We start from the raw sequence: 14404 nt of genomic DNA, 5'->3' as shown, positions 1-14404 counted from the left end.
TTTGGAAAATGGCATTACACACATCTTGCAAATGTACACAGAAATGAGAATGAGATGAAGAACAGAGCTCGAGAGCCAAAATGATTGCAAGAGCAGCTCTCCAGCCTCCTGGTATCGAATGCCGTGAAGCTGCAGCATTCACAGTTCACAACACGTTACACACATGGGGAACTTCTCTAGACTTTGAAGTCCTCTAACCAAAGAAAGCCCTCATGAAATCATGGAGGGAGGGAGAGGGATATTAACAGGCACAGGAGATGAAAAAGGTCTGCTCCAGCTGGTTTTACATGAGCCTCATCAAACCTACCAGTCCAAGTGGGAACAGCAAACCAAAAAGGACAGAGTGCTTTCCTGGAACAGTACTTTAGAAACACAGTCTGAAAGCAAAGCTAGGCATTGCCTGGGCAACCAGGGGCAATGCTTCTCTGTGCATGTCCTCATCTTTTACGGCTACAACTCTTCTATGGGGGCAGCTAAAAAGTCCCTAAGTTACCTGTTGTCTTTCTCTGTTTTTTCTCTTTCTTTCTTAATAAGTATGGCTCAGTCAAGCAGAGCCTTGTGAGGTTTCCAAATACCTCAAAACTGCTGCAGGGGTAAAGGAACATCATTGTCCAATGTCTTTCAATTGCACACGATTCCGAGAACTCTTCAACTCCACTATGTAAGCAGTCAAACACATTCTCGAGCTGCCACCGATTTTTTTTTCATGCAAAGGGAAGTTGAGTGCTTGATCATTACATAATTCCTTGAGAAATGGTCACTAGCTGCTGAAGAGAATGTTGAGAAATGTCTTTCCCCCCTTTTTGGCCTGTTTGTTCCTCGCTGACTTGACTTGGCAAAAGACATCGGCTCCCAAATCAGTTCTTTACAACCATGAGACACCTGGGAGCAGAGGAAGGGAGCGGGCAGGGAAGAAGGACCACAGGGAAGAATATATTCTTTTCAGAGGTTAAAATGAGTTATTTAAGAAACGGGATGTATAATACCATGCATTTACTCTCCAAAGCTAGTCACTAGCAAGCTAACGCCTCTAATACTACAACCACCAATTACAGCTGTTTTTGCTACACTTACTGAGTTCTAACTACAGCAATAGGGCAGAAAGGGTGGGCTGTTTCCATTTTAAACTTTCTCCCTTTAAAAATGGCCATAAAAGTGTTTTCTGTACAAGTTTAATGGCACAAAAAGGTGACCCGAACCTTTTTTTTTTTAAAGAACTTACCACACATGAGAAATGCAAACTTCAATCAAAACATGCATTAGTTGTATACAAGTCATAAGGGATCATTGGCTTCAAGCTGCAATATATTGCAGGACCATACATGGGAGACGTTTTGGTATAACTTCTTACTTGCTCAAATCCCTTTAAGAGAAGTTATAAAGAAAAGCCATCAGACAGGGCATTCCATATGGCATTGCCAAGCCATGACGTCCCCAAGGGCTGTGTACCCTGTGGAATAAATTAGCACCTACAAGCTGACTTCTTGAGGCCCACTGATTACTCTATGTGGACTGCCTGCACAGGGATGCAAACAGCTGGAGTTAAGAATAAACGTTTAGGTGAATTTAGTAATAGAAGGACAAATACATATTAATTAAGTGAATGTTTTGTTCTACGGTAGGGGTTTGTTAATTACCCTTTCCATTAAATCAACCACAACTGCCTATCAGTTTAGCTAAAACAGTTCAACAGTTGGCAAACCCCAAACATAAGGTTGTTACAGACAGCTTAATGTATCACGGGGTAGAACTTGAACCCAGTTGCTCCACCCCACACCCAACACCCCCAGCTGGCCAAACCAAATGACAGCAGAGATGACCTGTGGTCTCTCATGATATTATATTGCAGCTTTTAAAACTATGAGCAAAGCAAATGAAATCAGTTAATAGTATTTAGCTGATAAGAATCCATGGGTGGACTTTTCTGTTCAGCTGATTATTTCTCTGAGCACACTTCACTGCTCCACAAAATGGCAGACTAAAAAAGAACCACAGAGTGCTTTGTACAGTGCTTGGAAGGCAAAGACCCAAAGATACATGAGCTGTAAGGAAACTGCTTATAAAGATCTGCTTTGGGGAATGGCAACTGAAAATGGAGAACAAAGAGCCAGGATCAGATTGATTTCAACCACCATACTTCTGACTGGACTGGGGTACGATCAGTGCTGGTCAAGTCCAGAAATAACTTCACATCACCAAGGCAAAACTTCAGGGCTAAGAAGAGGCATGTGCCCAATACCTAGACATGGAGGAAGGAAGGAATAAAATGGGAGACAACAAACAAGAGAGGGAATTGCAGAGGACAAGAGATGGGCATTTGTACTCTGGAAGAAGAGAGTGATAAGAGAGTATAAAAAGGAGAGCAATTCTAATGAACTAGAGAGAGAAAGATAAGACAAAGAAATACACAGGGGAGGTAGACATTGGCAAAAAGACATTGCTTCCTCAGGTTATTATTAACCCAGAAATGAGAAGTTTCCAGGTCCCCACGTGTGCCTTAGTTCACAAGATGTTCGCTCTGACTTCCATTGTGCCACCTAATCTCTCCCAACTAGCCTGTCCCTTCTAATCAGGAGCAAGAAGATGCCTTAATTCCCAAGGTGAATTCTATATCCCCCCCAATCCCAGGCATCTAAGGTAAGACGAGATGCATCTGATTCCAGATGTCAAAGTGTAGGCAGTTAGAAGCAGGTTCCAGAGTCTTGTCCTGTGATAGCCAGTGTCACACCACCTGGGCCAAAGTGGGAGGTCTGCATGGATCTTTAATGAGAAGCAAGCTGGAAACAACAGCAACACCAAGAGGTTGAATGTCAAGGTCACACTACATCTTTGGGGATGGAGATAAGCTCTGGGGACCAGGGTGGGAGAGACAGAGGAAAAAGTCTCTTTTTCCTGAAGAGATAGAAGAATAAAATTGGAAATTCGCTTTTAAGAAATGAATGGCCTGTGTTGTCTTGGTCCATAATCACAGCCTTTAGGGCAATCCACTGAATATTAACAGCACTACACTGGGTCTGGGCCACCAAGAGCCAAAGAGTCTGTTGGAGATATCTCTAGCCCGCCAGAAGGTGGGCATGGGGAATCAATGCAGTATTCTTGCTCCACGTGGCCACACAGATAAGGAAGAGGAAACCCCATATGGAATCACAGAATGTTCCATTGGACAATACTACATAAGAGGTTTCCTTCCTAGGGCAATGGCAGAAGTGTGACAGCTCTCTTGCTACACAGGAGGTCTCAGATCACTTCTGGCATATCAATGTCTGGGACTTCATTCTCTCTGGATTCCAGGTCCCAAAATATAGGACCCTTAATGTCCCCTCATCTCATATGAGCTTCAAAATACTGACAGTTTACTGATGAAATCAGCCTAGGCCTAAGAGCCAAATCCCTGGATGCCATAAGAACAATGCATGATTGTGGCCTGGCCTTGGAGATTCAAGTGGCCCTTTGTGGCCAAGGAGAGGTTCCAAAGACCTGCTTCAAAAAATAAATCTCCAATGTCTTTTAGTCCCCATAGTGACTTGGGTAGCAAAAGAGGTCATTCAAACCCCACTGTCCTGGGGCAGCTATCCAGAGATGTATCTTGGCATAGATGTTTTGGAGGTAGGCTGATCTCTGAAAACCCTCTCATCAGTGTGCTAGAGCTCCTCTGGGGTACATAGGTATGCTTATTCCCTTGTCCCAGGGAGATGTGTTTTTTTAAAAAAGAAAAGCTACTTAGAACCATATCTGAGGGGGATTGAGGGCATGTCCTGCCATTATTAAAGGGACTAAAGAAGTAGATGTCATTTTGTCCAAGGCAAGCACTGCATTGCTGCTCTAAGACTTGGGCTGGTTGATACAAAGAAGGATCAAGGGGGCTCAGACCTCTTCTATTTTCCTTCTTCTTAGAACTATACATCCACTTTAAGGTTCCTTGGTTCCTTCCAATTGGGGAGGAGAAGCAGGAAGAAGAGAGAACTTCCTGAGAAGTAGGGTAAGCCCAGAAGGAAGTCTCTTGGACCTGAACTAATGAATAACCCTTCAATCCCAGAATAAGACTTACTGGGAGCCAAACCACGGGTTCAGACCTTGTTGCCCTGGTTTCTGCCATGGAAGGCCACAGGAGCAAGCAGCACACACAAGAAGGTGAGTATGGCATGTAGAGCACATAGCTTGCTATTTTAGTGCAAACACAAGGAGCCAATGTTTACCACCAGCTGAGGTGCATTTTAGTTATGAAGCCCCTTGCTTATACCTGGAAATTGTCCCCATTGGGGCAGGATGGCTATGGGAACACTGTGGGTGAGAACCACCACAGCAAGACCAGGTTATTCTCTCTAGCTAGCCTCTCTCCCATATTTTAAAAGAAATCATTGCCAGTGAATGGCAGCCACAGTCGTTCAAAAAATACTGAAAAGCCATCTCAGAAATTTATGGGGAACAAAGCTATGGTTCTAGTTCTTCCTTCCTTTCCCTGCTCTAGGAACAAGAATCATTTCCCTCAGCCTCTGAAGACCCAGCCAATAGGAGATGTGATGAGGTGAGCTGACAGGGGAAAATCAGCCTTCCCCCATTTCAGCTGGACAGGGCAGGAGCTCAGAGAGCCAAGGGCTCCTCAAGGTGGGACAGTGATCCTCTGTGTTGGGTGGACAAGGTCAGGGACCTCATTGTTCCTGTGGGTCCTCAATGCCTCCTTCCCTTTGGGGATATCTGCAGTCCATGTGGATGGGAACCATATGAACACAGGGAGAAAGAGCTATATGAGATTGCTGGGTGGATTCCCCACTGAGCTCAGGGCAGCAGCATATGGCTCCAAGATGCAACATGACCCTGGGAAAGAATTCTCAGGAGTCTCATGGAAGGCAATACACTTCAGTGGGAAAAGGCTCTGGAACAAGAGCCAATAGATGTGGGTTCTAATCCCAGCCCTGCCCCTAGCCAGCTGTGTGACCTTGGGGAAATTACCTCTACATCTCATTCCTGGCCTGAAAAGGAGGAATTTGGAGTAGATCATGTGATCCTAAGGTTCCTTCCAGCTAGAAAGCTCTATGATTCAATCTAGGCTAATACTAAAGTCCTTAAGGACACAAAGCAGTCATGCTAATGGCTATCCTTTCCAAAACAGTGAAGAGAAAAGGAAATTTTCTCTCAATTTACCCCTAGTTAACACTACTTAAGAAGTTGTTCAGCCCAGCCCCATATATACATTCTCCCCTTCTTTGTCCCTATTTCTATTTCTGTAAGGGAGAAAAATCAGGAGGTAGGAACAAGCAACAGATGGATTGCGTGTGTGTGTGTACACGTGTGCGTGGGCATGCACGTGCGTAAAAGAGGAAGGGAGGATGGGGGAGTGGTGGCAGATGCTTACTGAATGACTTGATATTTGCTGAGTGTGCAGAAGGTAATACAATGGGACTTTAGTGGTAAAACCGGATTGGGCAAAATCTAGCATGAATGACAGAGGTGAAGGTGCACAGTTATGATTTTTTCTTCTGCTTTGAAAATGGGCTAATTTAAAATGCAATCGTTAAAGGCTTAGATTTTGGAACAAGACCAAGCCCCCTGAAGTGGCAGTACAGAAATGTTCTCTTACAACTGATTAAAAGAAAGATGGAAAATCTACTTTTATGATTGAAGACTGTTGGATCAAAGGTCACTCTCAGGAGAATGTGTCCATTTAGTACACCACCGAGGAAATGCTCAGGAAGGTAGCACAGGGCCCAGGATAGGAGAGAATCTAAACTCCTCCTCTGGTCTTGCTCCTCACCAGCCTGTCCATTAGCGGCCTCAGCCTCCGTCTCATATTAAATGGAAGGAACTGGGCTAAATGAGATCTGGAGAGAGTGGAATCTTTGGGGGTCTGGCCTGAAGATTAAAAATAGACCTGCTACTCTCTCTACACGGCCCCTTCCCCCCTCCCCACCATCCCAAGTACCACTTTTTTCCCAATTAACTACAAATTGTTCTGGGAGGCACTAAGGAAAACCTTGAGCTTCCAGAAGAAAGTAGGGAGTAAAGAAAATGGGCTCTGTCATGTTTTCCAACAGGCCTACACATAAAGGAGAGAGGCAAAGAAAGATTCTCATGATTTGGGGTTCTTTGGTGACCCATTGAACCAGGAATCAGTATTATTATCATCAGGACTTTTCTTGAGCCAAAGATATTTCTTGTAGCTAAGGTCCTCTGAAGCTTGTCTAGGGGTATCTGAGCTACCCCTTCCACCACCAAGTTCCCTTCCACATCAGGAATGCCACCAAGTTGCCACGGATCCGGGGTATCCTGCAGTATCTCCCAGTTCTGAAGCCACTGAGGGTACACACACACATACACACACACCTCCCAAGCTCATTCCAGTTCAAGAGGAGGAACAACTGCAACTCCCTCAGAAACCAAACCACAGCTTGGCTTTGAGGGCTGCACCTCACACACTATCCGAACAATTACAAAGAAATAAGGGGAAAAAATCTTCATATCTGCTAAAAGCAAACACAGAACTGGCATGCATGGCTTTCCCTTAAATTTAGTCATCTTTGCCGTTATGGGCTATGGTTACAGACAAAAAGCAGTGTTATGAACCGGTACCTCAAAGACTGAGAGCTATTTCGAATGATCAGTCCTTAGTAAAGAGAAATCCTTTCTAGCGTGAAAGACAAGTGAAAGGTCTCTGTGTCTTCAGTATGAAATATCAGGATTGCAGATAAAAAAGACTTGCTGAAAATATGCCGTAACATTTCCCTTAAAATATAATTAGAATGTCTGGTCCACGTTGAAATTATTAATGTAAGCATAACTGTTATAAAGTTATCAAAAGACTGATTCTATTGAATTGGCCTCTGCTACTCATTTTTGTTTCCTCCCGGAGGTTTCTGTTTGGCAGTGACAGCATGATTTCTAAACTATGTTATTCTTCTGCATTTTTTTTTTGGTAAATTTTCTGCATGTGTTTTTTAGACAAAAGAAAAATCACCAGTTTATAAAAAAGGAGCCTGAAGAGTTTGCTCCCGAAGTACAGACACGAAGTTTTATAAAAAGGATATTGGTTTTCTTGCTATAAAAAGCGACCAAAAGGTGTCAGACCTGAAAACAAATTCTCACAGTGTTTTCAGTGTTGGCTGTTTACAAGGCATTCAATAGAACAGAGACAGATGGATACCATACAGTTTGTGTAATAACTCGCTATGTTAGACAGCCTCCTAGAGGAATCGGGCATACGAAATCCCTCACCGCCAACCCTTAATTGCTTATTGATTCCAAATTGCCCCACTGGAGAGCTCAGGCAAGAAATTTGCTGTGCTTTAGAAATGCTACCAAAACGTCGACAATGTTTCTCAATTCTGCCTAGTCTCGTTTTCACTTGCCCTGCACCGGGGTCCTAAGCATCTGCTGTCAGAATTACAAATTGCTGGTGTTTCTCCCCATTGACAGCCAGAACTGGTGCTAGACAAACTGGGGGCTCAGTCGGGAGTGAATTGCAAGGCTGGGGAGCTGCCTTGCCGCCCTCCCAGGATCTTCCAGCATTCTTGAGATCAGGAGACAAGGGGCACTTGTGTTTGTCACTCTTGGATTTGCCAATGAGTTTCTTTCCCACATACGCATTTTAAGGGCTATGTATGTAAACAACCCTCTACAGAAGGAAGACTGTCGTGTATGAGCAAAGTGAGACGGGGGGAGAAATAACGCAGTCGCCTAAGTTTTCAATAGAAAGGTCATGGACTAGCACATTTTGCATCCCCGGAAAGTTACCCCGAAGGATGGTTAATCGATCTATCTCTTATAATTGGTAACTGTGGATCAGTGGCCCAGAGGAGAAATCACAGGAACATAAACCCAACATACTACAGTGTGTTTTTAAAAGTAACAACAATGACAAATAAAAATTTGAAAGCACCAATAGCCCTGTTGGACCCTTGAGCAGAAGTACCCTATTGTAACGGTGAGCTTGGATTTATACTCTGGACTCCGAACATTCTCTTCTTCACATGGAATCACCAAGTGAGTCCGAGTCATCCAAGGACAGAGGCAGGTACAGATCCTGTAAGAAGATAAGAGGTAAAGTTAACTCCTTTTCTTGACATACTGGGCTCTGAAATGGGCAACATCAGATGACTGGGTTGTTTTAATTAGTATTTTATCTAATTTTTATTTTGAACTAATGACAGATTCAGAGGAAGCTGATGTATCAGGAGGAATACTTGTGCTGATGTACCCTTCACTCAACTTCCCCCAGTGGTAACATCTTGCCATTTTCCATGCACTTGTGTTGCACGAATGTGTGCATTTGTGCAATTTTACCACGTGTGTATTTGTGTGCCCATCGCCACAGCTGAGATACAGACCTGTACCCTCATCAATGGGCTCCCTCACGCTGCCCCATTTAGAGCTATAGAGCCCCGTCTCCCACATCTACACCCCCCATGGCAACCAATGATCTGTTTCCCATCTCTACAGTTTTGTCATTCCGAGACTATTATATAAATGGAACCATACCGTATGTAACCTTTCAGGACTGGCCTTTCCCATTTAGCATAATTCTCTAGGGATTCATGCAAGTTGTTGCACATGTCAGCAGGTTCACTCCTTTATATTGTTGACAGTATTCCATGGTGCCATTATGCCACAGTTTGGTTAACTATTCACCCATCGAAGGGCATTGCGGGCTATTACAACTTAAGCTTGCTCTAAAAATTCTTATACAGGTTTTTGTATTAACATAAGTTTACGTTTCTCTGGGATAAATGCTCAAGAGTACCACTGCTGAGTCATACAGCCTTTGCACATTAAGTTTGTAAAGACTGCAGTATTGTTTTCCAGAGTGGGGTACTCTTTACATTCTCATCAGACAAGTATTAGGGATCCAGTTTATCTACATCCTCGCCAGTATTTGGTGTTTTCTCTCCTTTTTATTTATCTAATCGTGGGGGTTTTAAGTGGTATCTCATTACGGTTTTAATTTGAATTTTCCTGGTGGTTACTGATATTGAACAACTTTTCATGTTGTCTGTTTATTTGCTTATTTCTCTGTTTTTAGAGACAGAGTATGAGCAGGGGGTGGGACAGGGAGAAGGAGAGAATCTCAAGTAGACTCCACGCTGAGGAGGGAGGCTGACAAGGGGCTCGATCTCACATCCTGAGACCTGACCTGAGCTAAAATCAAGAGTAAGACACTTAACCAACTGGGTCACTCAGGCACCCCTCTTCAGGTCTTTTGTTCATTTTCTAATTTGTTTTTTTTTCTTTTTTTCTTTCTTACTGTTGAGTTTTAAGATGTTTTTATCTTCTATGTATGTCTTTGGCTAACTCTGTGGCTTGCAACTATTTTCTCCCATTCTGTAGCTTGTCTTTCCATACCTTTTGTGTGGTCTTTGACAAAGCAAAAGTTTTTAATTTTGATGAGGTCCAGTTTATTATTCTTTTTATTTTATAGATGATACTTTTGTTGTCAAACCTGAGAACTCTCTGCTTAGCCAAAGATCACAAGATCTTCTCCTAGGTTTCCTTTTTACCTCTTTTACACTTATATCTATTGTCCATTTTTTAAGTTAACTTCTTTTTTTCTTTTTAGAGTTAATTTCTGCATAAGACATGAGGTTTAAGTTAGGGGTCATTTTTTTGTTCTATGGATATTCAATGTTCCAGCTCCACTTATTGAAAAGGCTATCTTTTCTCTTTTGATTGAATCTGCACCCTTGTCAAAAATCAGTTGTGAATATATGTGTCAGTTCATCTCAGGCTCCCAGAGAACTGCTAGGTCCTGAACAAATGCTTAACCCAGAAAATGTACCCCATCTTCCTACTTGCACCAGGAATTACAGTCCATGGCTCCAATACTGCCCAAGACTTGTCTACATCTTGAGGAGATGGAAAGAGGACATGGCATTGGTTTTTCCCCACTGTCCTCAGAGCTGTATTTGGAGGTACTTGTGATTCCTCTTGGACATACTTCACCCATAATCTAAATCAACAATTTTCAAATCCCTGTCTCTGTCTCTTAATATCTCTCTCTCTTCTCCTTCTAAGTCCTCTATTTAAATGAGATTTTGTTTGGGAGCCCAATACATAAAATAAATACAAGTGTAGCTGTTGTAGTTGAATCAGACATTGTGGGGGCAGAATCTCACCCATCTCCAAATGAAGCAGTTTGAAAATCACTGTTATCATTCACATTATCAGCAAGATACTAAAGGGAACCAAAAAATTTAGGGTCAACTCTGGATATTTAAGAGATCCTTCTTGGTATAATCTCTCTTAGGTAGAGAATTGTCCAAATAATTGGAGCATACAGCTTCTCCATGAGTCAGAGGAAAAAAATGAAGGTGAGGAAAAAGAACAAGAATAGGGAAGAGAGGGACTTATTTATCTAATAATGCTAAGAATGGTTTTTGCTATGGGGCACCTGGTGGCTTAGTTGGTAGAGGATGTGACTCTTCATTTTGGGGTTGTGAGTTTGAGCCCCATGTTGGGTATAGAGATTACTTGAAATTAAGATGTTTAAAAAAAGATTTATTTTTGCTTTTTTTTTTTTTTTTTTTTGCTTAGAAGGAAGGGGTAAGAAAATTTTTAGGCAGCTTCAATGGAAAGAGGAACAAAGTATATTCAGAAACCTGAGCTTTTGGTCCTGGAATTAGTACTACTGTGACATTGAACAAGTCTTTGAACCTTGGTGTCTTCATCAAGAAAATTCAGTATTGGAAAGGCGATATGTAAAGTCTCTTCCACCTCTTTGACTGTTATTTAGGACCCTCAAGGGACTACAATCATTAAAAAACAAAAGAAAGGCAAGTATAGCAAATAGACTCACTTCTCACCAGCCCGGCTTCCCTTCATGGTAAATCAGGGGCTCACAAACTTTTTTGTAAAAGGCTAGATTATAAATATTTTGTGCCTTCTTTGCTGGTCACATATGGTCTCTGTCATACAGTCTTGTTTGTTTGCACTTTGTTTTACAACTCTTTAAAGATATTAAAAAACATTTCTTTTTTCCTATTGGGGGGCCATCCCCAAACAACAAGGTCATCAGCAGTATTTGGCACCCTTGTTCTAAACTACCAAACACAATCTCTTATAAAACTGATAAACAGGAAGTGCAAGGCTGAGGAAACAATAGAAGTTCAATAAAAACTTGTAAAATTGAACTCAGGCAAAGTGGTATACAATCTGGTCACATCTCTGAAGGGATTTTGCCTCTCTTATACTTGAATAAAGTGAAAATTGAATGTAGTCAAAAGTATCTTCGAGCTCTAGACTTCCAGAATGGCAAAGAAAGACTCTTTGAAAATCTGCTCCAACAGTGACACTGGAAAAATTGTTAAAAACCAACATTTTCAGAACTCTGGAAATTAACCAAAAGCTTTCAGCAATCCAAAGAGTGTTTATTCAAGAAAAATGGCTGAATATAAGAATACCAAAATTTGTAGTGCTTTAGCTTATTCTCTTTCCCTTCTCCCTCTCCCCAACTCGAAGATAGCCTTGAAAGCCAACAGCCTCCCAATTCCAGTATCTGGAAAACAGCAAACTAGTAGTGAGATGGTGCGGAATGAATTAAGAGCTCCCCCTCACAAAAATAAAGCCCCATTCGCAGAGAATTGTCACTATTTGGCCTGTTTCGTAGCTCCTTGGAAACTCCCATTCATAGACTCTTTATTTGACCTAATGCAGAGCACACTCACTGTGAGCCGCCTTTTCAGGTGTTTAAAATCACAGCTGCCTAAAGAAGAGGAAACTGTTGGGGCAAATGAAGCTGCTCCAAACATTAAAAGGAAAAGCTAGAGAATTAGTGTCTATAGGAGACTTTGAAAAGTTCCAACATATTCACATGCTCCCAGGAATCTCTGTGACATGGCACATTTTCAAAACTGGGTGTATTCTGAGAAAAGACCTAAGAAGGTCCTAATCTCTCATCTTCGGTTGGCCTTGAGGCCCTGCACAAGCAGCAAATGAAGGCTAAGGCAAAACTGTAAACTGCCTGAAAGAGCATTGAAACATGCCCACACACACACCCACACACACACCCACACACACACACACACACAGCATCTAAGCCAAGGCAGGGAGCCTTATTGGATCAAGGCATTTAAGGAAATTTAGTAAAATTATCTTTCAAGAATGAGGGAGAAAACAAGACATTCTCAGATAAACAAAGACAGGGCATTCATTGCTAGCAGACATATCCAAGAAATACTAAAGAGAAGCTTTCAGGAGGGAAATGAAAGGACAATGGACAGTAATTCAAATCCGCATAAGAAAGAAAGAACACTTGGTAAAGGTAAATACAGAGGTAAATACAAAAGACACAAGTTTATTTTTGTAATTCTTTTCTTCTATTATCCAGTTGAAAAGACAACTGGGTGGAATGGTAATTATATACGGGTGCTGATGGACTTATTATGCATAAAGAGGTAATTTGTATGTTAATAGGAGCCCAAAAGGAGGGGAAGAGAGGAGGGTCAAGTCCATACTATAGTAAATATTTTTATATTCAATTGAAATTAAGTTGATATTATTCCAAAATAGATTGCACTAAGATGTCAATTGTACTCTCCAGGGCAGCCACAAACATAACTCAAAATTCATTTTAAAAAAAAGGAGATTAAAATGGTACATTAGAAAAAACATCTAACACAAAAAAGAGCAAAAATTGAAGAATAAGGGAACCAAAAAACATAAGACATGTGGAAAATAACAAAATGGCAGATGTAATTTCTACCTTACCAGTAATTACATTAAACATGAATAGATTAAACATAAATAGCAACCAAATTAAAAGGTAGAGGTTAGCAGAATGAATTTTAAAAACAAAAAACAAACAAACAAACAAACAAAAAACCCATGATCCAGCTCTCTGCTGCCTGAAAGAGACATAATTTAAAGACACACATAGGTTGAAAGCAAAAGGATGAAAAAAGACTTATTATGCAGATAGTAATCAAAAGAGAGCTGGAGAGGCTATACTAATAACAGGGGGAGAAAAAGCTGAACAACTCAAGAGAGCAGGCCAAATAAAGTCCCAAGCTGCCCCATTCCTTTGGGAAGGTACCAGTGGAAGGTGCTGGGGGAGGTCAAAATTCTCAGAAGGACGATAAGGGCAGAAATGCATAGGACAAAGACACAACAAGAAGCAATGTAGTATGGGAGACCTATATCCCAGGCCTATCCTGGCTATTTAACTTCTCCTTACAGGGTCTTTGCTTCTATATCTGTAAGTTGGGGAAGATGTAGACTAGAAGATCTTTCAGTTTCCTTCTGGTTCTAAAATTCTCTAGGTCAGATCATTGCATTTTGCTTTTTATTAGTTAGACCAAAGCAAGAGAAATGAGCTAGACACTACCAAGTTCATGAACTCCTTGGGAATTTTAAGGGTCTTTTCATTATGGAGGCCACTTTGAGTCCCACCACACTGAACCCTGGGTTTCAGCATTCACCCTTGCTCTTGATTATTCATGTAACAGAACCCTCATTGTGGTTGGTTGGCTGGTGGAAATAATTATAGGAGAAGATTATTTCAGACTTATATTTCAGAGGAAGGCCTAGTGGAAGAATCAGAAGGAATCTGCTCTTGTAGCTGCTATGACTTGGGATGGATAAAGTGAGAGTCAGGCTGTGGAGGGAATCCATAGGATTAAGCTTGGGAATGAACTTCTCTAAGTCTGTCCTCCATCCACTTATTTCATATTCAAAAGATATTTTCTTGTGTGGGTAGAACGATGTTCAGGAAAAGGAATTATCTCAACTCTGTGTTTTTGTTGATCGATATGTAGAAATACAGAAACACACATATTGCTTAACAATACAAATAATTTGCACCTGAAATTCATTTGCTGAGTCCCCTGGAGCCCTACAGAACAAAATGTTTGTAACAAATACAGCTGTGCTGGCGATACTATTGCGTTAGAGAAAACAAAATCTTGGTTTCTGGTCCAAGGAGCTTATAGTCCAAAGGAAGTCAGAGAGGAGTTTTGAGAAACCTGGCTTCTGGTTTGGGTTTGCTTTTTCCCAAATGTGCCCTGCACTTTTCTGATGGTGCGGCTTTGTTCTTGTTTTATTATTATTATTTTTTTTAATGATGGCGTGCCCATTCTCTTCACCAGCCATCAAAAGCCTACCCAGACTTCAATGCCCCACTTAAATGTCACCTAGTCTGCAACACTTTCCCCATCTCCCACCGTCCCCCAGGCAGAGGACTTTCCCACCCTTTTGTCCGTTCTTGATTACACTACCAAAATCCACTTAGAATGGTGTCTGTGATTTAAGGATCAGGACCCTGCTTTATTCATCAAACTATCTCTCCAAGCACTTACAGGACAACAGAAAAAAAGGTCTAGAAACATAGAGGAAAATGTGTATTTAAATAATGTTAGTTATATTTTCAAATAATATGTCCAATATATTTCCCTCCGATCTCTGGATAACTTTGCAAGCCAAA

The 14404-nt window shown here is 41.5% G+C and overlaps 1 protein-coding gene across 7 annotated transcripts in view; it reads right to left on the bottom strand.

Moving 5' to 3' along the window:
• Window positions 1–519: 519 nt before the first annotated feature.
• The window catches only part of DCX (doublecortin), a 120864-nt gene continuing 106979 nt past the window's right edge, over window positions 520–14404 (bottom strand). For all 7 annotated transcript variants that reach the window (XM_047716770.1, XM_047716771.1, XM_047716772.1 and 4 more), the window contains one exon: window positions 520–8017. In XM_047716770.1, the coding sequence (XP_047572726.1) occupies window positions 7961–8017 (57 nt within the window). In that variant the 3' untranslated portion in view covers window positions 520–7960. The remainder of the gene's footprint in view (window positions 8018–14404) is intronic.

This window comes from Lutra lutra, chromosome X, assembly GCF_902655055.1.
Source record: "Lutra lutra chromosome X, mLutLut1.2, whole genome shotgun sequence".
Lineage (NCBI taxonomy): Eukaryota > Metazoa > Chordata > Mammalia > Carnivora > Mustelidae > Lutra > Lutra lutra.
The sequence above is the reverse complement of the archived record's forward strand: the minus strand, read 5'-3'. Positions and strand labels throughout refer to the sequence as shown.